At 39.5% G+C, this 22224-nt stretch overlaps 1 protein-coding gene across 2 annotated transcripts in view; it reads right to left on the reverse strand.

Moving 5' to 3' along the window:
* The window catches only part of LOC127535651 (uncharacterized), a 35008-nt gene that overhangs the window by 6601 nt on the left and 6183 nt on the right, over positions 1-22224 (reverse strand). Inside the window, exons 1-13 of one of the 2 annotated variants that reach the window (XM_051954033.1) lie at positions 11008-11443; positions 5258-5582; positions 5073-5142; positions 4782-4885; positions 4336-4699; positions 4126-4193; positions 3803-4003; positions 3596-3661; positions 3323-3502; positions 2935-3012; positions 2764-2847; positions 2258-2344; positions 1051-1118 (exon numbers count right to left, since the gene is read on the reverse strand). In XM_051954033.1, coding sequence (XP_051809993.1) covers positions 1051-1118; positions 2258-2344; positions 2764-2847; positions 2935-3012; positions 3323-3502; positions 3596-3661; positions 3803-4003; positions 4126-4193; positions 4336-4699; positions 4782-4885; positions 5073-5142; positions 5258-5377 — 1490 coding nt within the window. In that variant the 5' untranslated portion in view covers positions 5378-5582; positions 11008-11443. Of the gene's footprint in view, positions 1-1050; positions 1119-2257; positions 2345-2763; positions 2848-2934; positions 3013-3322; positions 3503-3595; positions 3662-3802; positions 4004-4125; positions 4194-4335; positions 4700-4781; positions 4886-5072; positions 5143-5257; positions 5583-11007; positions 11444-22224 lie in introns of those variants that run through there. The other variant, XM_051954034.1, reaches the window with a different exon arrangement.

Consider the following 22224-nt stretch of genomic DNA (forward strand, 5'->3'; position numbering starts at 1 on the left):
CTCTTGAGAACATTATTTTTTTTCCTGCTCCGAAAAGCAGAGTCTGTCATGTATTTGGTTTTTACTCTGTCTCGCATTTTGACATTGAACTTCGCATAGTATTTTTTGGAAGACAAGAGCCGTTGTTCACGGTTCTTTTGCACACACTTACTGTGTGCCTGAATTTTCTTCCTGCGAAATTCAGCACAGCTGGCATACCTGATTCTCTCACAAGTTTTTTTCCCAATTTTTTCTTGTACTTGTTCCTTTTTGTCACATGCTCTCCTCTTGGCTTTTCGTCTCCGATCTTTGTTGAATTTAGAGAGCTTTGTTTCTTGTGGGACAGCTGAGGAACCTTTAACGTCCTCCTCAATTTTGACAGCCGTCCCACTGTCTGCCTGCAATGTGAGGAGAGCAGGTTCAGACACTTCATGTTGAACCTCGGATTCCGAGGATTGCTGAGGATGTGGGGCACTGGGGCTGTCAGTCTGAAAAGAAACCGGGACAAACTCGTAACTTGCAGAGTCTCCACGGTCTCTAAAGAGTGTGTGCAGGTGGTTAGCCAGGTCACTGAGTTCCGCAAAAGTCATGACGATCGCCTTCCCGGAATGAGAGGGTAATCCTCTTGAGTCTCTGGAGTGGGAATCAAACACTCCATACCTCCCGGACTGATCACGGAAAACAGCAATAACCTCAGGTGAAATGATGATTAAAGCCTGATTAACCTCTGCTGAAAGACACTCCAGCTGGGTGGCAAGCGGAAGCCACCACTGCCGTCTTCCAGGGCTCGAGACTTGAGTTTTTAAAAAGCCACACCTGATCTCAGACATGTTGACATTATACAAATGTCTGTCTGTGAGGACTTGTTTTGGCATCTCCTCGACTGCCAGGTGATTGCTCTGGAAGGTCTTGTCGCGAATCAACTGCTGTTTGACTCCGACATACAGCGCATCTCCCTGAGCCAGGACTCTGTCGAGTGTAGTCCTGGTGAACTGACAGCCCTCAGTGTGGTATGCCAGAAATGTCAATGCATTACAGCTACACTGATGGTTGCGGGAAAATACCTTGTACCTCTTATCATTCTGAGAATGACTGGCCCGGACTGACTCCACACGGTGACCCTCGCTCCTGGTTTTATCCTGAAATTATGACAAATTGTGATCAGTAATTATTATATTTTCATTATTTATTCAGACAGCTTAATTTCTTTCCAGTTCGGCATTAGTACTAGCTTCTTCAGTTAAAGGATCATATGATTTAATGTTTCAGTCACAACTTTCATTGTTCCAACATTATGAACATCCTCTCACCAGTTTATGGAAGTCTTGTATTATTTTAGCGTATTATTGCTTACTATTGCCTTAGCTAGTTTAATATACATATTTGTATGTTCATTGCAATCATGCATAAGATGTATATGTGTATATGAAATATATATATATATATATATATATATAGTGTGTGTGTGTGTGTGTGTGTGTGTGTGTGTGTACATAGATATGTATGTATCTGCGTGTTTTGTTGTATTATTGTATTATTTGTAGAATTTCCCTCCGTGATTTTTTTCCAGGGCATTGCAACATGTTTTCTTTTTTCTTGAAATTGCATTTGAATAGATCATAATGACTTACATTTTTTTCTAAAACCATGAACACATAATAACCCTATGTCACCTAATTTAATTTACTGGTTAGCTCCTATTCTGTAGACATCAACACAGATTTCAACATGACATTACTATTTTAACGTAATGGGACTTGCTCCAATGTTTGTGAGGAGGCTTAAGGAGGGTGCTTTGAGCAGACAACTTATGACTGCAGCATCAGAGTTGTTTCATGTAACAGACAGTTGATGGTCATGGGATCAGCATTACTGTACAGACTGAAGGCTACTGAAGACTGCCTGGACCACATACTTTTCCTATTTGTTAAATGCAATTACAAAGCAAAGTCAGTATTCCATTGACTTTTTTCCACCATGCCAATGGCAAGTGATGTAAATATTTTATTCACCAAAACCTTTTCTACACGAATTTTGCCAGTGGCTAGTGCTAATGTACAACCCTGATTAGAAGCAAGAGTTACTTTGTGAAAGCAATGGCACACAACACAGCATTACAGGTAGCTTATTGTATTGTGACCAATGTAATAACAGTTCTCTCAATTGCCAAAAAATATTTTTAACTGCAGTAAACCAAAAAAAAAAAAACAATCATGACTTTACAAAAAAAAATACTTGTGTATTGTCTAACATGTCAATCATAGAGGAATAAACTTACATTGTCTGTTGGTGCATCAGCTGAGGTGGATGCAGCTGTCATGAACCAGGGCCACTTGGTTTGTGATGGAGTCAGTGTTCGGGTCATCTGATAAATGACAATAACAGTGACACGTAAAAAATAAAGCAACACGATAGCTCGATAGTTGGCTAACGACTAAATAGCATCAGTTGTCTAAAAGCTAGCTATCTAACTATCCAAAAGCTATGTCTCTAGCTAACGGCTAGCTAGCCTTTGAATAAGCTCGATTGCTAGCTGCCAGCTAGCTAGCCAGTAGTTTCAGTGGTCCCAAAGTTAGCTACCCGAAAGATAGCAAGCTAACAAATAAGCTGGATTGGTAGCTGATAGCTAGCTTGTAGTTTCAATTTTCCTCATGCTAGCGATTCATTGGAATTGTGATTATACAGTAAATGTGCCAGAAAAAAACAGGAATGACAAAAATGGCCACAAATGGAGATGCCTGCTTTGTACTGTTCTTTTAATTGATTATCGAGAGGTAAATATACCTTCTGAGGAGAAGGAGGCTTGCAGCCCGCATCATCAGCTGTCCAGGCCTGTCCATTCGGTGAGGGGGTCATCATCTTGGCCATCTAAACACAGAACAACAAAACTTCAGTGAAATGACGATGATTTTCAGTCAGATGATACATATTGATAAGAAGATGATTAATCCTTACCTTTGCAATGGGAGAACAAACAGGGGTTTCTGTCTTGCCCCAACTGCAGGACAATCTGGCCGGGGGTGAGTCAAACAGCTGATGACAGATGAGAAAAAAACATAGCAAGTGTCAATGTGGACAATGTAGATGCCTGTGGAATGGAGTCAGCAGCAACCAAATGAGATACCAATTAAATGGAGTTGAACAGGTACCCAACAATTTACAACTACATTTCTGTGTAGCTGATTCAAGTCTGTTATTATTTGTGGCTGTTGTTATGAACTGGTTTTACTTAATTGCACATGACACTAAAAAAAACATCTGCAGAATTAACTGTCAGGAATTACATGTTTGAGCATTCATACAATCCTTCCGCGGGAGATAAAATTTTAATCAATCAACTTACCTTCTTTGGCTTAGGAGAAGCCTTGAAATCCGCCAGGCAAGACTTATGGGAGGGAGACACTTTCTCCGTGGCATTGAAATCCGCCAGGCAAGACATATGGGAGGGAGACACTTTCTCCATGGCACTTAGGGCTGTGCTGCTGAACCAGACGGGGTTCAGTGGAAGGAAGCTCTCCTCCACCTGTAAAACACAAAGCAGACACTACTAATTACAGTTTGTCCTGTCAAAAAACAACCAATAGCATCTGAAAGAAATATCTGAAGAATCACAAACCTGCTGTTGAGCCATCCTGGGCTTTGGTGAACCTCTGGACTGGGGAGGTTCCCGAGGATGGCTCGTCTGCAATCACAGAAAGCGTCACAGTGAATTATAACTAATGTTTTTTACCACCATACACATATTATTACCATTATTATCACAATACATGATGTCACAGTTGTCTAAAAAAGTCTGAAAAACATAAAGCAATTTATCAATTACCTTGCCGCCCTGACCAATATTCCTCCGTTCACGGGGTTTCGGGCTGGGTGGAGCAGGGGATCTCTCTCTCACTGTAGTTTTCCGAACTGGAGGCTGAGGAGAGATCCGGGGCGAAGGAAGTGGCGTCAGCAGTTGCTCGCTGGCAGCGGACCAGAACAACTGGACGAGGATCCCCATCCCCTCACAATCACTCAGATGGACCTGCATAAATAAGAAATTTTGAAAAAAAAAAACCCACACAAACAGTTTTAATGTCAGTGAACATCTGCCGTGAACCAAACTTGTCCAATCAACAACTTTTTTTCACAACATACTACACTTACACCATCCTTGCTCCACAGCACCAAATCACTCAGGGGGAAGTGCTCTGCAGTGTTGAAGAACTTTACACCTTGAAAAACAATTGAAAAAAAAAAGTCATCATTGTACCAAAATATCCATTGATACTTGAGAATTGTTAAAATGTAGGTCACGTCTTCCTAGTTTGTTCATTCAGTGAATGGAATGGATGAAAACAATCTTTTTCCTCTTACCCATACGAGCAGCCACACGTCTGTATTCCTGGCGAAGCAGGTCCTGGTGTTGGACGTCAACAACCAGGCGGGGAGGAAAGTCGACCACAAAAACCTTGGACCAGCGGTTGCCACAAGTGGTGAGGAGATTGGCAAAATCCACACCGGCCTTCTCAACAGTGGTGCTGGTCAGGTTGTTGCCAGGGGCCATGACGCAGACGGCATCAGGTGCACGAGGAACTGCAGCGTGCAGAACCTCAGTGCGAATTTCCGAAGCAGACGCCCCCGGGATCGACAGGAAGCCAAAGCTCAGCCGAGACTCTGGCATCCGAATAAAGCCATCTACAAGAGCACGTAGATGGGAGTCCCCGACAAGAAGAATGAACTGCAAAAGAAATACCACAGTTTTAGTATCAAAGTCAAAAGAGCTTTTTAAGAAAACGAACAGCAACGATTAATAATTATACCTTCTTTCCAGGGCGCTCAGGAGGAATGACCAACTTGTGGTTGCGCCCAGTAAAGGGTGAAGTTGGCCATTTTAAAACCTTGTGGCGGTAACCGGTGCCACGGCCTGTTCACAAGAAGACAGAGCAAAAGAGGATTTAAAACGGATTTCAAACAAAGAGAGCTCATACAACAATCACCATTTTCTATTATTGTATGAGAACAGCAGAATCTGTGTTCAACGGGTAATTGTTGGTGGTACACTAAATATGATTTGTGAAGATATTTCATGATAAAAACATCTGAGTACTTACGTGCAATAAGGTTTGCACGCGCCTGCCGCTCTTCCCAGAACCGTCCGGCTGGCAGGGTGGAACCAACCTTCTGTGAGCAAATAATACACTTATTTAATTCAACATTGTGCAGATGCCATGAATGTGTCCAACTTAGCACATTCTGTATTGCACAAGTGAGCATGTCAGTTTGGGTGTAAACATACCTTGTACTGGGGAGAGCGGGAGCAGTGGGGTGCGTCGACAGGAGGGGTGGGCATCTCGGACGCGTCCAGCTTCCTCCAGCGCTGCTTCTGGGCCTGGGAGCGTCTCCCCTTCCGAGGCATCCTGGAAGACAGCACAAGAGCACAAGAGAGACACACAAACACAGGGAGGGAGAGAGACAAAGAGAGAGAGAGAGAGAACAAGGCACACAAAACGGATGGATGGATGGATGGATGGATGGATGAAAGGATACGAGGTGATGCAGAGGTGGTTGACCAAAGGATGTCCAAGGGCAATCCAGAGGCTCTCCAAAAGGCTGTCCAAAGGCTGGTGAAAAAAAAAACAGTTATCTAAAAGCCCTGCTATGAAACAGTAAGCACCAATATGAGCAGCAAAACATGCATGTACAAGACACATCTAATGTCCTCACTATGTGTTTTTTCATCAGAGGGAAAAATCTACTTACTCTGCTGACTCAAACTGAAACAACTAATTCAAAACACAAAAGGGCTACAGACCAGTGGCTACTAAATTAAAGCACTACTGCATGTTTTCTCAGAAAGAAGAAGAATCTCAACATGTCTGCAGCAAAAGTAGCTGAACTGGTCTTTAACACAGCACAGAGAATTAATATGACACTGTAATTAATGGTATGTTAACATTTCCTCATGCAACATGTCTTAAATAAACGATATTATACTCATCATGATGTCCTAATTGACTGATAGAACTGATTGTAACATAATGGAACAAAGCACTAACACCTTAATTAATTTTAACATCCACATTGCTAGAAAATGTAGTCAATGTTACATTTAACCACACTACTTTTTAAGCAAACACTACAAGGTACAAGAAATATTTCATCTGTCAGAGCACTATTTAACAGAGACAAATGTTCACCACAGTATCAACTAAGGCTTCAACATAGTGAAGAAATGATAAATCCTTTGTGTATTTTCTGTGTTTTAAAAAGCTGAAAAGACAGAAATAATCCCACATCAGCAGATGCATGTACTGCTGCTGCTACTATAACTGCCTGTATACAATTATTCAGCTGGAGTGGCAGTACTTTTAAACAGATGTAATGGTGATATTCTGGAAACTTCGAACAAAGGCCGCTGGATCATTTTAGTTTTGAAGGTGGATGATTTGATGTCTATCATTTGTAATGTTTATGGACCAAACAGAGCATTGCAAGCAAAGGACATGTTTACTGAACTCTCTTCAGCTTTGGACGATTTAAAGGAAAAATACAAAGATTCTACTATTATCATAGGAGGAGACTTTAATGATGCTCCAGATGATTACATGGACAGACATCCTCCAAGATCTGCATCATTACTGGGCTTTAAACCCACCTCATTTATAAATGATCATCTTTTGCTAACAGATGTGTGGACATTTATGAACCCCAATGTCACAGACTGCACGTGGTCTAACACCAGCAGAAGTTTACAGTCAAGAATTGACCTTTGCTTAATCTCATCACAGAGTTTACAGTTTGTTTTAGATATTTCTCATACTCATGCTCCACTGTGTGATCATAAATTAATAAGTTTAAGATTAACAGGATCAAAAGAGAATTCTAACAGAAGAGGCTATTGGAAATTAAACATTAATATATTAGATGATAAACAATTTAAAGAAGGGGTACAATTACTTGCTAAGGATATATTCGGTAAAAGAGAAATTAATCCAATTCAAAAATGGGAATACTTTAAATTTAAAATGAGAGAAGTTGCAATTAGTAAAGAAATTTTAAAAAAGTAAAAGATGAAAAAATGAATTTTCTAATGAACCAGCTACAGTTATTAAGTTCCAAACATGATTTATCTGAAGAAGACCTAAGCACACTAAAAAACCTCAGAGAAGAGCTTGACAGAATTTACGTGAACTTAGCGAAAGGCGCTTTCATCAGATCTAGAGCCAAGTGGTTAGGAGAAGGTGAGAAAAACTCAAGTTACTTTTTTGCATTAGAGAAAAGAAACAGAAAAAGAAATAATATTACATCTCTTAATATAAATGAGCTAGTATGCTTGGATCCTAATAGCTATGGAGTCACAGGAGTGCCAAATCAAAATATAAATAAGTAAATAAATAAATAAATGTGGAAATATAAAGAGAAATAAATAAATAAACAAATAAATGTGGAAATATAAAGATATAATTAAATAAATAAATAAAAGGAAAAACAGAAAAGGTAAAAGCAAAGACAATTTTTCTTTTTACTTATTTCTCTTTATATTTCCATATTTATTTAATTATTTATTTATTTATATTTTGATTTGGCTCTCCTGTGACTCCCTAAATATCATCTCCAATTATATTACCTTGTTTTATAGCAACCTGTATACATCTGAATTTAATCAAACAAAATGTGATAAATTTATGAAGCACATACAAAATTTTACACCCTTGATTTCAGAGAGCTTTAGAGAGACATGTGAAGCTGACATTCTGGGTTCAGAAATTACTGATGCTGTTCATTCAATGAGAATGAGAAAATCACCTGGAAGTGATGGTCTCACAGTTGAATTTTACCTTTGCTTCTGGGATTTGATTAAGGAACATCTTTTACTGATGTATAACAAATGCATTAGCAGACAAGAAATGACAACTACCATGAAGCAAGGTCTGCTCACCTTGATTCCAAAGCCAGGTAAAGATCCCTTAATAATAGAAAACTGGAGACCTGTTTCACTTTTAAATATTGATTATAGAATCTGAGCAAAAGTCTATGCTAAACGACTGAAAAATAATTTAGAAGAGATAATAAGTGAAAATCAAAATGGCTTCATGGCAAAGAGTCACATTAGTTCTAATATCAGATTAATATTAGATCCAATTGATTACTCAGATTATATAAACTCAAAAGCACTGAAGGCTTTCCTAGATTTCTACAAGGCATTTGATTCAATTGAACACTCTTTCATTATACAGACCCTAAAAATTCTTGGCTTTGGTGATAAATTTATTAATAGTATCACTATGTTTTATAATGACATAAATAGCTCGGTGATTTTATATCCCAGAATGTCGAGGAGGTTTTCTGTCTCAAGAGGTGTACGCCAAGGATGTCCCATTTCTTGTTTCTTGGTTTTGGTTGTGGCTGAACTCCTATTCTTAAATATTTCCTGCAACCCAAATATTCAAGGTTTAGTCATTTTCAATCGTGAGATAAAGATTTCACAGCTAGCTAATGACAGTTTTATTCCTCAAAGATAAATCACAGATACAAACTGCACTACAAGTAACTGGTGAATTTTCTGAAGCCTCGGGGAGTACAACATGGCTCACAAAAATTCATTTTTTCCTGTTCTCTTCCTGTTCCTGTATACAGTTGTGCCATTTATTCTGAATTTGCAGACTCTGTTATTGATTTTTGGGCCGAGTTAATAAGTTATTCATTCATTTAGTCCTGGGTTTAGTCCATGATACCCTGCTCCTGTGAGGTCCAGTCAGACCTGGTTTGGTCCTGATTTTAGTCCATGTAACCCTGCTCCTGTGGGACAGAGTTTAGTGTCTGATTGTAATTCTGTTCAGTGAATAGATAACTTAAGTTATAAAGATGTTTTGTTTTTGCTTAAGCACTTTTCAATCTTTAGTTGGCTGATGTGGTCAACTTGAAGCAGCTGAGTGCATTAGAATCCTATAAAGACAAATGTTAAAAGTGGTTGATGGAGTTATTTCAATTATGCATATATTTACGGAAAATACTGAAATGTGCTATGCACATCCAGCCACAGAACCTTCATCTATATTTTACATGAAGAAACATTTTCAATATTGCCTGCTGTTGCTCTGTTTTTTTCAGTTTTTTTAAATCTCAATGTTTTTTATTATCCCTTAATGTCATCTCTATAATAAGATTTTAACAAAATGCTATTAAAATACACCAGAATGCAGGAAATAGGATCAATAATTTTCAAAATTTTCTGGGGGAGGGCCCCCACACCCCCCATCAGCATCTCACATAAACCAAATCTCACTCTGAGGTCTGATCACAAGTTGGCAGCCCTGAATTATTGTGTTGTGAGCAAAAGTCAAGGCCACCGTGGCCTAAAACATTTATACAGTCAAGTATCTCTGAAAAAAATCTAAATTGGTCCAAAAAGTGTAAAAGCAATTTCTCATGGGGGCTAAGCCTCCCCTGTCCTTAAAACCTAGTGACACCCCTGTGTGAGCCTGGCAGTTGGTCACCATGGTGACCGCACCAGCTGAAGATAAGTTAGCAGTATAAAGTACATTTTACAAGACTAAGACACTTACAGCATAGTGAAAATCTTAAAAGAAAAAACACAAACACTGTGACTTGTCTGAAACCACTGCTATAAAACAGTTATCACCAATATGAGCAGAAAAACATGTACACACAACACATCAAATGTCCTCGCAATGTATTTTTTTAATCAGAGAAAAAAAATCTACTGTCACTGCTGACTCAGAAACTGAAACAACGATTTTAAAACACAACAAGGGTAAAAAAATAAATAAATAAATAAATAAAAAAAATCAGACAATGCTGCACTGAAACATTTAATCATGCAACATGCCTTAAATAAACGACATTATACTCATCATAATGTCCTAAATGACTTATAGAACTGATTGTAACATGATGGAACAAAGCACTGGCACCTTAATTAATTTAAACATCAAAATTCCTGTGAAAGTGCACACAGCACCATTTTGCAAGACTAAAACAGTTATAGCAAAGCTCCTGTTTAACCACACTATTTTACAGAAAACACAAAGAGGTAGAAGAAATATCACAGCACCATTTTACTAAGACAACCGTTCTACATAGATGCAAATTAAAACGTCCCAAAGCACAAATAGCAACTTGAACATGACCAAAGCAAATACTACTACATCTTCTTTAATCATCATTTCTACACATCAGCGTCAAGTTTACATTTTTCTGCTCTGACCGTCAGCATCCCTATTCATTTAGAGCACAAAACTGAACTGTGCAACTCAAGTGAACAAACAAAGCTAGAAGTTGAGGGAGAAAGGCGCTTCACACTCCCTCACCGAGAGACTGGAAAAATGCATAAAAGCTCCGGTTTAACCACGCTATTTTCCAAACAAACATTATGAGGCAGAAAAGGCTATTTTATCCGTTGCAGCAACATTTTACAAAGACAACCGTTGGACATTGACATTAATTAAAATGTCCTCAAGCTCTTACAGCAACTTGAACATGACCAAAGCAAATACAAAGAGGTGCAAAGTTATCCTAAATCTCCTTTAAAAATTGTTTCCTCACATCAGTATCAAGTATACATTTTCTGCTGGTACCTTCAGCATTCCCATTCATTTAGAGCACAAACTGAACAGCATAGCACAAACAGGTCTACCGTCAGCTAAAGCTAGCAGAGTTTATTCACACTCCCTCACCAGCACCGACTGGGAAAATGCACAAAAGCTCCGGTTTAACCGCACTATGAGGCAAAAGAGCATTCAGTATGCATTTCTACTGTTACCACAAACCGAACAGTATAACACAAACAGGTCTACAGTCAGCGAAAGCTAGCAGAGTTTATTCACACTCCCTCACCAGCACCGACTGGGAAAATGCACAAAAGCTCCGGTTAAACCGCACTATGAGGCAAAAGAGCATTCAGTATGCATTTCTACTGTTACCCTTAGCATTTAGATTCATTTGGAGCATAATATTTAATAGGATATAGTGCAGAATCGGCCTATGCTAAAGCTAGCAGGGAGGAGAAAAAGTACGCAGCCTTACCTCTGAATGGAACCGAAGAAAGGGCGTTGGCGGCCAGCGGCCAGCGGCTTTATTTGAAAGAAGTGCCAATGAACGTGCACCGGGGCCTCGATGCCACCGCTGATTGGTGTTGCTAGGCTGTTGCCGGGCGCCCGTTGGGAGAGGCGTTTTTTCCAGAAGGTTCTGTCTGCAGTGTGTGTGTGTCAGTAGATAGCCGTACTTCCGGTTTTTGTCGTCGGAGGTTTGAAATGCATTATGGGAAACGTAGTAGTATACGACAGTGTGAACGGTTGGCATTCTAATCATACTTATAGTACATAGTATACAGTATATACTCATTGAGTATGTAGTATGTAGTATGTTAGTATGCCATTTCGGACACAGCCAAAGAGTCATAGAAAGAGAGTATTACAACCATATGTGAACGGAAGAGAATGAAATTAACTAATGACTAATAACATGTACAAGCTTATATGTGGTCTCTGTGGTGCAATTGGTTAATGCATTCAGCTATTAATCAAAAGGTTGGTGGTCCAAACCCACCCAGGGATGATAACTTTGTATTTTATAGTCTTATTTGTTTCTTGCAATGTTTTTTTTCTTACCTTTCATGCTGCTGGAACTGTGAATTTCTCTTTGGAGATTAATAAAGTATCGATCTATCTATCTCTATCTATTAATAATATGAATAATATGTTCAAAATTAATTGGTTATGTCGCCTCATAAGAGAAAATGTTAAAATCTGGAATGCAATACCAAATTATGTATTCAAAAAATTAGGAGGAATTCATGTTTTACTTAAATGTAATCATAAAATTGACAAAAATACCGATTCAATTATCAAACTTCCATAAACAGGCGTTGCTCTCCTGGGGGCTGATCTAACACATTTAACTTCACCTTTTGTTTTCAGATTTACTTTATTATTATTTTAATTAAACATATTTTTTATTGATTTATGTTCCTATTTTGATACATGTTATGTAGTTTACCATTTTTTGTTGTTTTATTTAATGGTTAATTTAATTAAATTTTTAAAAATATTTAATTAATATTTAGCATTTCTATTTTTTGCTTTAATTTTATTCTTTACATTTTTCATTTTATTTTGTGATTTAATATTTGACTTTTGGATTTTTTAAATTTTATTATTTTTGATTTTATTGTGAATATTTTATTGTAGTTATTTTTAATTATAAAAGTAATTAGTATTTTTATTTTGCACTATTGTGTTTTTTTAACTGTTTCTTACTTTTATTTTGTCTATTGTGATTTTTTATAAAACTTATTGTATTTTCAGCTTTATTTTATTTCATTTCTGTTATATGCATTTTGGATTTGTTTTATCATTTTAATATATTTTATTTATTTATGTATTTTGTTATTGTATTTATGATGGAAATTAATATTTAGCATTTATATTTCAGTTTTATTCATTAGATTTATTTTTCTTTGCAGTTTTACATGTTTGTGTTTCAGATTTTTATTTAATTCTTTTTTATTTTATCATGAATATTTTGTTGTTTTTATAAGTTTTGAAATAATTTTCATTTTGTTTTGCATTATTGTTATTTTTATGTCATTTTAATGACATTTCTAATGAAGAACATGAAATTTTGCATTTTTATTTTTTAATTATTTTTGAATTTTTCACTTAATGTTTGCCTGAACTATATTTTGTTTATCATTGTTTTCATTTACTTATTTTAAGCTTAATTATACTATTATTTTTAACTACAAGTATTTTTGATTTATTTCTGTATTCATTTAAAATATTTTATTTACTTATTTTATTGTATTTTACAATTATTTTTGATCAATTAATATTAATTTATTTGACAAACAGGCAAAGACATAGAGGTAACAGTCTTCAAGATTGCATTACTTCATCAGAAGATACAACTGCATTCATGGGAATCAAGTGTCCTCTGTTGCTGTGTCCCAAAGAGAGGGTGACCTGCAGTGAATATTGTAACTATTTTGCTCAAAACTTTTTTAGTATTAATATACACCCCCATATAAACTGACTTGGCCCATCAAAGCAATATCATGATACCATGCTTTTTAAAATAAATTGTATTAGATACATTTTGATATTTGTTCTACTATCGTGGTGTAGGGGCTTCCGAGACAGACACATGCAAACGACTGTGGCATTTTTATGATAATGGTAAGCTTTCAAACATGGAACTTTCCAATTAGCTGAACATATTTTCAGTATCTTAACCTGTTTAATGTTTCTGACACAGTACGCCTGGTACCTAATTGTTGGTGCTCCATTTGACTTCACTGTTGTAAGTTGAACCGATAATTTGATCATTACAGTTCCTGTAAGTTTGACAAACTAGTGTGGATATTTAAAGTAAGAGCAACATACATGTACATGAAGTTAATCATTGTGGATTTGTGGAATGTGCTCTTCCTATAAGGACGACACGGCAGTTCTGTGGAGATGGTGGTGTTCTGTTATTATGGAAAACCTAATCCTGGAAGGGTATGATTGATTTAACCTTTGTTAGATCAAAGAGATCTAACAAAGGAGATTAGATTTCTTTGTTAGATAAAAATATTGTTATATTGCATCCCTAGCTGGCCGTTTCAGCGTTATGACTATTTTTCGTAGTTTATTTTTTGTTTCTTCAGGCATGGGAGAAGGTTTGCCCATTTCACTAAGAAGGGAAAGGACATGATTTCTGTCCGTCTTTCACCTGTTTTCTGACTGAAGTGGAAAAGAACAGATGATGAAGACACAGATGTAAGAATATGTGACAACAACACAATGAGTGATATAATATGGCGACTTTACATGTATGTGTAATTAAGACCTTCTTCAAAGGACAGTGTTGTCACCAATAACCCTAGCAGGAAGCCTTGGTTTAAGGCCCACTGAATGGTCTCACTAGGAAGCACACCATAGTATTTGTCATGTTTGTCCTTTGTTTGATGTTATTAGAAAGGTTGAACCACCGGTCATAAGCCTGACACACAATAATAAACAGTTACACTAATATCATAAATCGTACATCGGCATTGCAGATCAGAGACCAAGATCTAGACTTTAATAAAAAAAATCCCCACAGTTGAACAGAGACAGAGATGCATATTATAATAGATGATATTTGAAGACATATTAAGTGTTTTCTTTTTCCAAATTTCGCTTATTGTCACCATGAACTTGTGAAACTCTTGCGGCTTGCATCAGCAGCATCCTTTACAAACTGACAAAAAATGGACATTTGAAATTACAGGAGGAAGGGAAAGAGGTACAGCAGGTGCATCAGCTTCACTGTGCTGATCTTATTGACTGTAAGAAGGGAAGATCTCACCTGGTCAAAATTTGGATTGGAGTTACTCAAAAGGCTGTGTGAAGCTGAGAGGTTTAACTGTCAAATTGTGCTGTGCTTTTATTTTGAAAGGCAGAGACAGGAAGATCTCACCTGGTCAAAATTTGGATTGGAGTAACTAAAGGCTGTGTGAAGTTGAGAGGTTTAACTGGCGTTTTCCAGTCCGTTGCAGGCTTTTATTTTGAAATTGTGCTGTGCTTTTATTTTGAAAGCTAGAGACAGGAAGCTCTCACCTGGTCAAAATGTGGATTGGAGTTACTATAAAGGCTGTGTGAAGCTGAGAGGTTTAACTGGCAAATTCTGCTGTGCTTTTATTTTGAAAGGCAGAGACAGGAAGATCTCACCTGGTCAAAATTTGGATTGGATTTACTCTAAAGCAGGGGTGTCAAACTCAGTTCCTGGAGGGCCACTATCCTCTATGTTTTGGATGTTTCCCTCTTCCAACACACCTGATTCAAATGATGAGCTTATCATTAAGCTCAGCAGAAGCCTAATAACGAGCCTGATCATTTGAATCAGGTGTGTTGGAAGAGGGAAACATCGAAAACATGTAGGATAGTGGCCCTCCAGGAACTGAGTTTGACACCCCTGCTCTAAAGGCTGTGTGAAGCTGAGAGGTTTAACTGATTTTCAGGCTGACATGCAGCTCCTGTGGAGGTATTATGTGTAAAAATAGGTATGGCAAACCAATGAGTCTGTGTGTGTGCGTGAGACTATGCCTGAGTCCCGCTCGTGCGTGTGTAAGGGCGGTTGCTATGGACCCGCATAGCAACGGTGCCTGACACAGACAGCAGAAAAGTGCTTCTCAGCAGCAGCGCACAATGTCCCGTTCTGGCACAAATTGTGGACGAACCGTTAATGATATCTGAAAACAAAAATGACCGTGAGCGAGAGGAAGGCTGTGGCTATCCATACATATGATTATTTTCCAAATATTGTGAGAAATGACCGAGTTACAGCGATTTAAAAAACACTGTCCCTCCATGAGCCAGATGATTCAGTTTACATTGGTTCTTATGGAGAGAAGGGTGCGACTTTGGTCTAAACTGCTGCCTGCCATTTCACTTCAGAAAGAGCTAGGCCGTAAAACTTGGATTCATTTGAATCCCAGGAAAATTGTTTACAATCTGACCAAATTTCATTCTCCTATCTCTTATCGTTTGGTCGTGAGGGCGATGCGATCGTGAAATTTTCAGGCAGATTTTTCACCTCTCCTCCACTCTACCAACTGACATGCCGCACTCTAACCAGAGCAGATTTTGAGAATTTTCACTTTTTTGAGGACTCACTGATCAAAAACTATAAATCTCAGCCTGACATAAAATACATTCCTGCGAAGACAAGACAAATCACTGCGTTTTCATCGTTAAATGAAGTTTCTAGGTGAAGGTATGGCGAAGGAGTGGCGTTTGGAAAACAGTGGATTTTTTTTTTCCGTCCCCATTCATTTCTATGGGAATTTTTTCTCAGTTTTTTGCGAATAATTCTGCGAAAAAATGACGAATGTCTTAGAAAAGTCATAGCACACTATTCCCGATGAAGCCGCACGTTTTGATATATAATTTGCCTTGGTTTTCTCAAAGCCCTGGGACGAGTTAGCGACCGAAAAATGGCGGAAACGTGAAGAAAATATAATAAAAGACTAGACAATTCCCGCTGGTGCGGAAATCGTGGGAGGGGCTCGGGATGTTTGCATGTCCGGAGCAGCGCACGAGAGGCAAGAAGATCTCACCTGGTCAAAATTTGGATTGGAGTTACTGTAAAGGCTGTGTGAAGCTGAGAATTCTAACAGGCAAATTGTGCTGTGCTTTTATTTTGAGAGGAAGAGACAAGAAGATCAGACCTGGTCAAAATTTGGATTGGAGTTACTCTAAAGGCTGTGTGAAGTTGAGAGGTTGAACTGGCGTTGCCAGCCTGTCGCAGGCTTTTATTTTGAAATTGTGCTGTGCTTTTATTTTGAAAGGCAACGACAGGAAGATCTCACCGGGTCAACATTTGGATTGGAGTTACCCCAAAGCAGGGGTGTCAAACTCAGTTCCTGGAGGTCCACTATCCTCTGTGTTCTAGATGTTTCCTTCTTACAACACACCTGATTCAAATGATAGGCTATCATGAAGCTCAGCAGAAGCCTGATAACGAGCCTGATCATTTGAATCAGGTGTGTTGGAACTGAGTTTGACACCCCTGCTCTAAAGGCTGTGTGAAGCTGAGAGTTTGAACTGATTTTCAGGCTGAAATTCAGCTTCTGTTTAGGTATTGGGCGTGAAGGTGGGTGTGGCACACCAATGAGTCTGTGTGTGTGCGTGGGAGCATGCCTGCGCGTGTGTAAGGGCGGTTGCTATGGCCCCCATAGCAACGGTGCCTGCCACAGACAGCAAAAAAGTGCTTCTCAGCAGCAGCGCGCAACGTCTCGTTCTGGCGCTAATTGTGGGCTAACCGTGAATGCTAGCTGAAAACCGAAATGACCGTGAGCGAGAGGAAGGCCGTGGCTTTCCATAAATGTAATTATTTTTCAAATATTGTGAGAAATGACCGAGTTACAGCGATTTAAAAAACACTGTCCCTCCATGAGGCAGATGATTCAGTTTACATTGGTTCCTATGGAGAGAACGGTGCGACTTTGGTCTAAACTGCTGCCTGCCATTTCTCTTCAGAAAGAGCTAGGTCTTCAAACTTGGATTCATTTGAATCCCAGGAAAATTGTCTACAATCTGACCAAATTTCATTCCCCTAACATTTATGGTTTGGTCGTGAGGGCGATGCGATCGGGAAATTTTCAGGCGGATTTTTCACCTCTCCTCCACTCTACCAACTGACATGCCGCACTCTAACCAGAGCAGATTTTGAAAATTTTCACTTTTTTGAGGACTCACTGATCAAAAACTGTAAATCTCAGCCTGATATAAAATATATTCCTGCGAAGACAAGAAAAATCACTGCGTTTTGATGGTTAAATGAAGTTTCTAGGTGAACGTATGGCGAAGCAGTGGCGTTTGGAAAACAGTGGACTTTTCAAGCCCATTTTTTTTCAGTCCCCATTCATTTCCTATGGGATTTTTTTCGCAGTTTTTTGCGAATAATTCTGCGATAAAATGACGAATTTCTTAGAAAAGTCATAGCACACTATTCCCGATGAAGCCGCACGTTTTGATATATAATTTGTTTTGGTTTTCTCAAAGGCCTAGGACGAGTTACGAATCGAAAAACGGCGGAAACGTGAAAAATAATAACTAGACAATTCCCGCACGCGGAAATCGTGGGAGGGGCTCGGGATGGGTGCATGTCCTGAGCAGCGCAGGAGAGGCAAGAAGATCTCACCTGGTCAAAATTTGGATTGGAGTTACTGTAAAGGCTGTGTGAAGCTGAGGGGTTTTGGTGACATTTTCCGGTCCGTCACAGACTTTTATTTTAAAATTGTGCTGTGCTTTTATTTTCAAAGGCAGAGACATGAAGATCTCACCTGGTCAAAATTTGGATTGGAGATACTCTAAAGGCTGTGTGAAGCTGAGAGGTTGAACTGGCAAATTGTGCTGTAAAGTAATTTTGAAAGGCAGAGACAGGAAGATCTCACCTGGTCAAAATTTGGATAGGAGTTATTGTAAAGGCTGTGTGAAGCTGAGAGGTTTAACTGGTGTTTTCAGGCCCATAGCTGGCTTTTATTTTGAAATTGTGCTGTGCTTTTATTTTGAAAGGGAAAGAAAGGAAGATCTCACCTGGTGAACATTTGGATTGGAGTTACTCTAAAGCAGGGGTGTCAAACTCAGTTCCTGGAGGTCAACTATCCTCTATGTTCTAGATGTTTCTCTCTTCCAACACACCTGTTTCAAATAATCAGCTCATCATCAAGCTCAGCAGAAGCCTGATAACGAGCCTGATCATTTGAATCAGGTGTGTTGGAACAGAGTTTGACACCCCTGCTCTAAAGGCTGTGTGAAGCTGAGAGGTTGAACTGATTTTCCAGCTGAAATGCAGCTCCTGTGGAGGTATTGGGTGTGATGGTGGGTGTGGCACACCAATGAGTCTGTGTGTGTGCGTGGGACCATGCCTGCGCGTGTGTAAGGGCGGTTGCTATGGGCCCCATAGCAACGGTGCCTGCCACAGACAGCAGAAAAGTGCTTCTCAGCAGCAGCGCGCAACGTCTCGTTCTGGCGCTAATTGTGGGCTAACCGTGAATGGTAGCTGAAAACCGAAATGACCGTGAGCGAGAGGAAGGCCGTGGCTTTCCATAAATGTAATTATTTTCCAAATATTCTGAGAAATGACCGAGTTACAGCGATTTAAAAAACACTGTCCCTCCATGAGGCAGATGATTCAGTTTACATTGGTTCCTATGGAGAGAACGGTGCGACTTTGGTCTAAACTGCTGCCTGCCATTTCCCTTCAGAAAGAGCTTGGTCTTCAAACTTGGATTCATTTGATCCCAGGGAATTTGTCTACAATCTGACCAAATTTCATTCCCCTAAGATTTATCGTTTGGTCGTGAGGGCGATGCGATCGGGAAATTTTCAGGCGGATTTTTCACCTCTCCTCCACTCTACCAACTGACATGCCGCACTCTAACCAGAGCAGATTTTGAGAATTTTCACTTTTTTGAGGACTCACTGATGAAAAACTGTAAATCTCAGCCTGACATAAACTACATTCCTGCGGAGAGAAGAAAAATCACTGCGTTTTGATGGTTAAATGAAGTTTCTAGGTGAACGTATGGCGAAGCAGTGGCGTGTGGAAAAAAGTGGATTTTCTGAGCCGATTTTTTCACTCCCCATTCATTTTCAATGGGACTTTTTTCGCAGTTTTTTGCGAATAATTCTGCGATAAAATGACGAATTTCTTAGAAAAGTCATAGCACACTATTCCCGATGAAGCCGCACGTTTTGATATATAATTTGCTTTGGTTTTCTCAAAGCCCTAGGACGAGTTAGCGACCGAAATTTGGCGGAAACGTGATGAAAAATGATATTGGGGTAGTAATGGAAATACTAGACAATTCCCGCTGGTGCGGAAATCGTGGGAGGGGCTCGGGATGTGTGCATGTCCGGAGCAGCGCAGGAGAGGCAAGAAGATCTCACCTGGTCAAAATTTGGATTGGAGTTACTGTAAAGGCTGTGTGAAGCTGAGAAATCTAACAGGCAAATTGTGCTGTTCTTTTATTTTGAGAGGAAGAGACAGGAAGATCAGACCTGGTCAAAATTTGGATTGGAGTTACTCTAAAGGCTGTGTGAAGCTGAGAGGTTGAACTGGCGTTTCCAGCCTGTCGCAGGCTTTTATTTTGAAATTGTGCTGTGCTTTAATTTTGAAAGACAAAGACAGGAAGATCTCACCTGGTCAACATTTTAATTGGAGTTACTGTAAAGGCTGTGTGAAGCTGAGAGGTTTAACTGGCGTTTCCAGTCCGTTGCAGGCTTTTATTTTGAAATTGTGCTGTGCTTTTATTTTGAAAGGGAGAGACAGGAAGATCTCACCTGGTCAAAGTTTGAATTGGAGTTACTCTAAAGGCTGTGTGAAGCTGAGAGGTTTAACTGGCATTTTTTGGTCTGTTGCAGGCTTTTATTTTGAAATTGTGCTGTGCTTTTATTTTGAAAGGCAGAGACAGGAAGATCAGACCTGGTTAAAATTTGGATTGGAGTAAACGCTGTGTGAAGCTGAGAGGTTTAACTGGAGTTTTCAGTCCGTCGCAGGCTTTTATTTTGAAATTGTGCTGTGCTTTTATTTTGAAAGGGAGAGACAGGAAGAGCTCACCTGGTCAAAATTTGGATTGAAGTTACTGTAAAGGCTGTGTGAAGCTGAGAGGTTTAACTGGTGTTTTCAGGCTCATCGCAGGCTTTTATTTTGAAATTGTGTTGTGCTTTTATTTTGAAAGGGAAAGACAGGAAGATCTCACCTGGTCAACATTTGGATTGGAGTTACTCTAAAGCAGGGGTGTCAAACTCAGTTCCTGGAGGTCCACTATCCTCTATGTTTTATATGTTTCCCTCTTCCAGCACACCTGATTCAAATAATCAGCTGATCATTAAGCTCAGCAGAAGCATTATAACAAGCCTGATCATTTTAATCAGGTGTGTTGGAAGAGGGAACACATAAAACATAGAGGATTGGAGTTACTGTAAAGACTGTATGAAGCTGAGAGGTTTAACTGGCATTTGAAGTTCGTCGAAGGCTTTTATTTTGCAATTGTACTGTGCTTTATTTTGAAAGGCAGAGACAGGAAGATCTCACCTGGTCAACATTTGGATTGGAGTTACTCTAAAGCAGGGGTGTCAAACTCAGTTCCTGGAGGTCCACTATCCTCTGTGTTCTAGATGTTTCCTTCTTACAACACACCTGATTCAAATGATTAGCTATCATGAAGCTCAGCAGAAGCCTGATAACGAGCCTGATCATTTGAATCAGGTGTGTTGGAACTGAGTTTGACACCCCTGCTCTAAAGGCTGTGTGAAGCTGAGAGGTTGAACTGGTTTTCAGGCTGAAATGCAGCTCCTGTGGAGGTATTGGGTGTGAAGGTGGGTGTGGCACACCAATGAGTCTGTGTGTGTGCTTGCGAACATGTCTGCGCGTGTGTAAGGGCGGTTGCTATGGGCCCCCATAGCAACGGTGCCTGCCACAGACAGCAGAAAAGTGCTTTTCAGCAGCAGCGCGCAACGTCTCGTTCTGGCGCTAATTGTGTGCGAACTGTGAATGCTAGCTGAAACCGAAATGACCGTGAGCAAGAGGAAGGCTGTGGCTTTCCATAAATGTAATTATTTTCCAAATATTGTGAGAAATGACCGAGTTACAGCGATTTAAAAACACTGTCCCTCCATGAGGCAGATGATTCAGTTTACATTGGTTCCTATGGAGAGAACGGTGCAACTTTGTTCTAAACTGCTGCCTGCCATTTCACTTCAGAAACAGCGAGGTCTTCAAACTTGGATTCATTTGAATCCCAGGAAAATTGTTTACAATCTGACCAAATTTCATTCCCCTAACTTTATGGTTTGGTCGTGAGGGCGATGCGATCGGGAAATTTTCAGGCGGATTTCTCTCCTCTCCTCCACTCTACCAACTGACATGCCACACTCTAACCAGAGCAGATTTTGAGAATTTTCACTTTTTGAGGACTCACTGATGAAAAACTGTAAATCTCAGCCTGACATAAAATACATTCCTGCGGAGACAAGAAAAATCACTACGTTTTGATGGTTAAATGAAGTTTCTAGGTGAACGTATGGCGAAGCAGTGGCGTTGGGAAAAAGTGGATTTTTTCACTCGATTTTTTTCACTCCCCATTCATTTTCTATGGGACTTTTTTCGCAGTTTTTTGCGAATAATTCTGCGAAAAAATGACAAATTTCTTAGAAAAGTCATAGCCCGGGATTCCCGATGAAGCCGCACGTTTTGATATATATTTGCTTTGGTTTTCTCAAAGGCCGAGGACGAGTTAGCGACCGAAAAACGGCGGAAACGTTAGGAATAATAATAATAATAGACGCTTTTTTCACAGGAGAACAATAGTGGCTCGTGGCTTCGCCACGAGCCACTCTCCTCCCATTGCTTTGCAATGGAGAGGAGAGTGGCTCGTGCCGAAGCCCGAGCCCCTAACTAGACAATTCCCGCACGCGGAAATCGTGGGAGGGCTCGGGTGTGTGCATGTCCGGAGCTGGGCAGGAGAGGGGTATTTTTTGGTCCGTCACAGGCTTTTATTTTCAATTGTGCTGTGTTTTTATTTTGAAAGGCAGAGACAAGAAGATCTCACCTGGTCAAAATTTGGATTGGAGTTACTCCAAGGGCTGGTGAAGCTGAGAGGTTTAACTGGCAAATTGTGCTGTAAAGTAATTTTGAAAGGCAGAAGACAGGAAGATCTCACCTGGTCAAAATTTGGATTGGAGTTACTCAAAAGGCTGTGTGAAGCTGAAG

Source organism: Acanthochromis polyacanthus, chromosome 10 (genome assembly GCF_021347895.1).
Source record: "Acanthochromis polyacanthus isolate Apoly-LR-REF ecotype Palm Island chromosome 10, KAUST_Apoly_ChrSc, whole genome shotgun sequence".
NCBI classification, from domain to species: domain Eukaryota; kingdom Metazoa; phylum Chordata; class Actinopteri; family Pomacentridae; genus Acanthochromis; species Acanthochromis polyacanthus.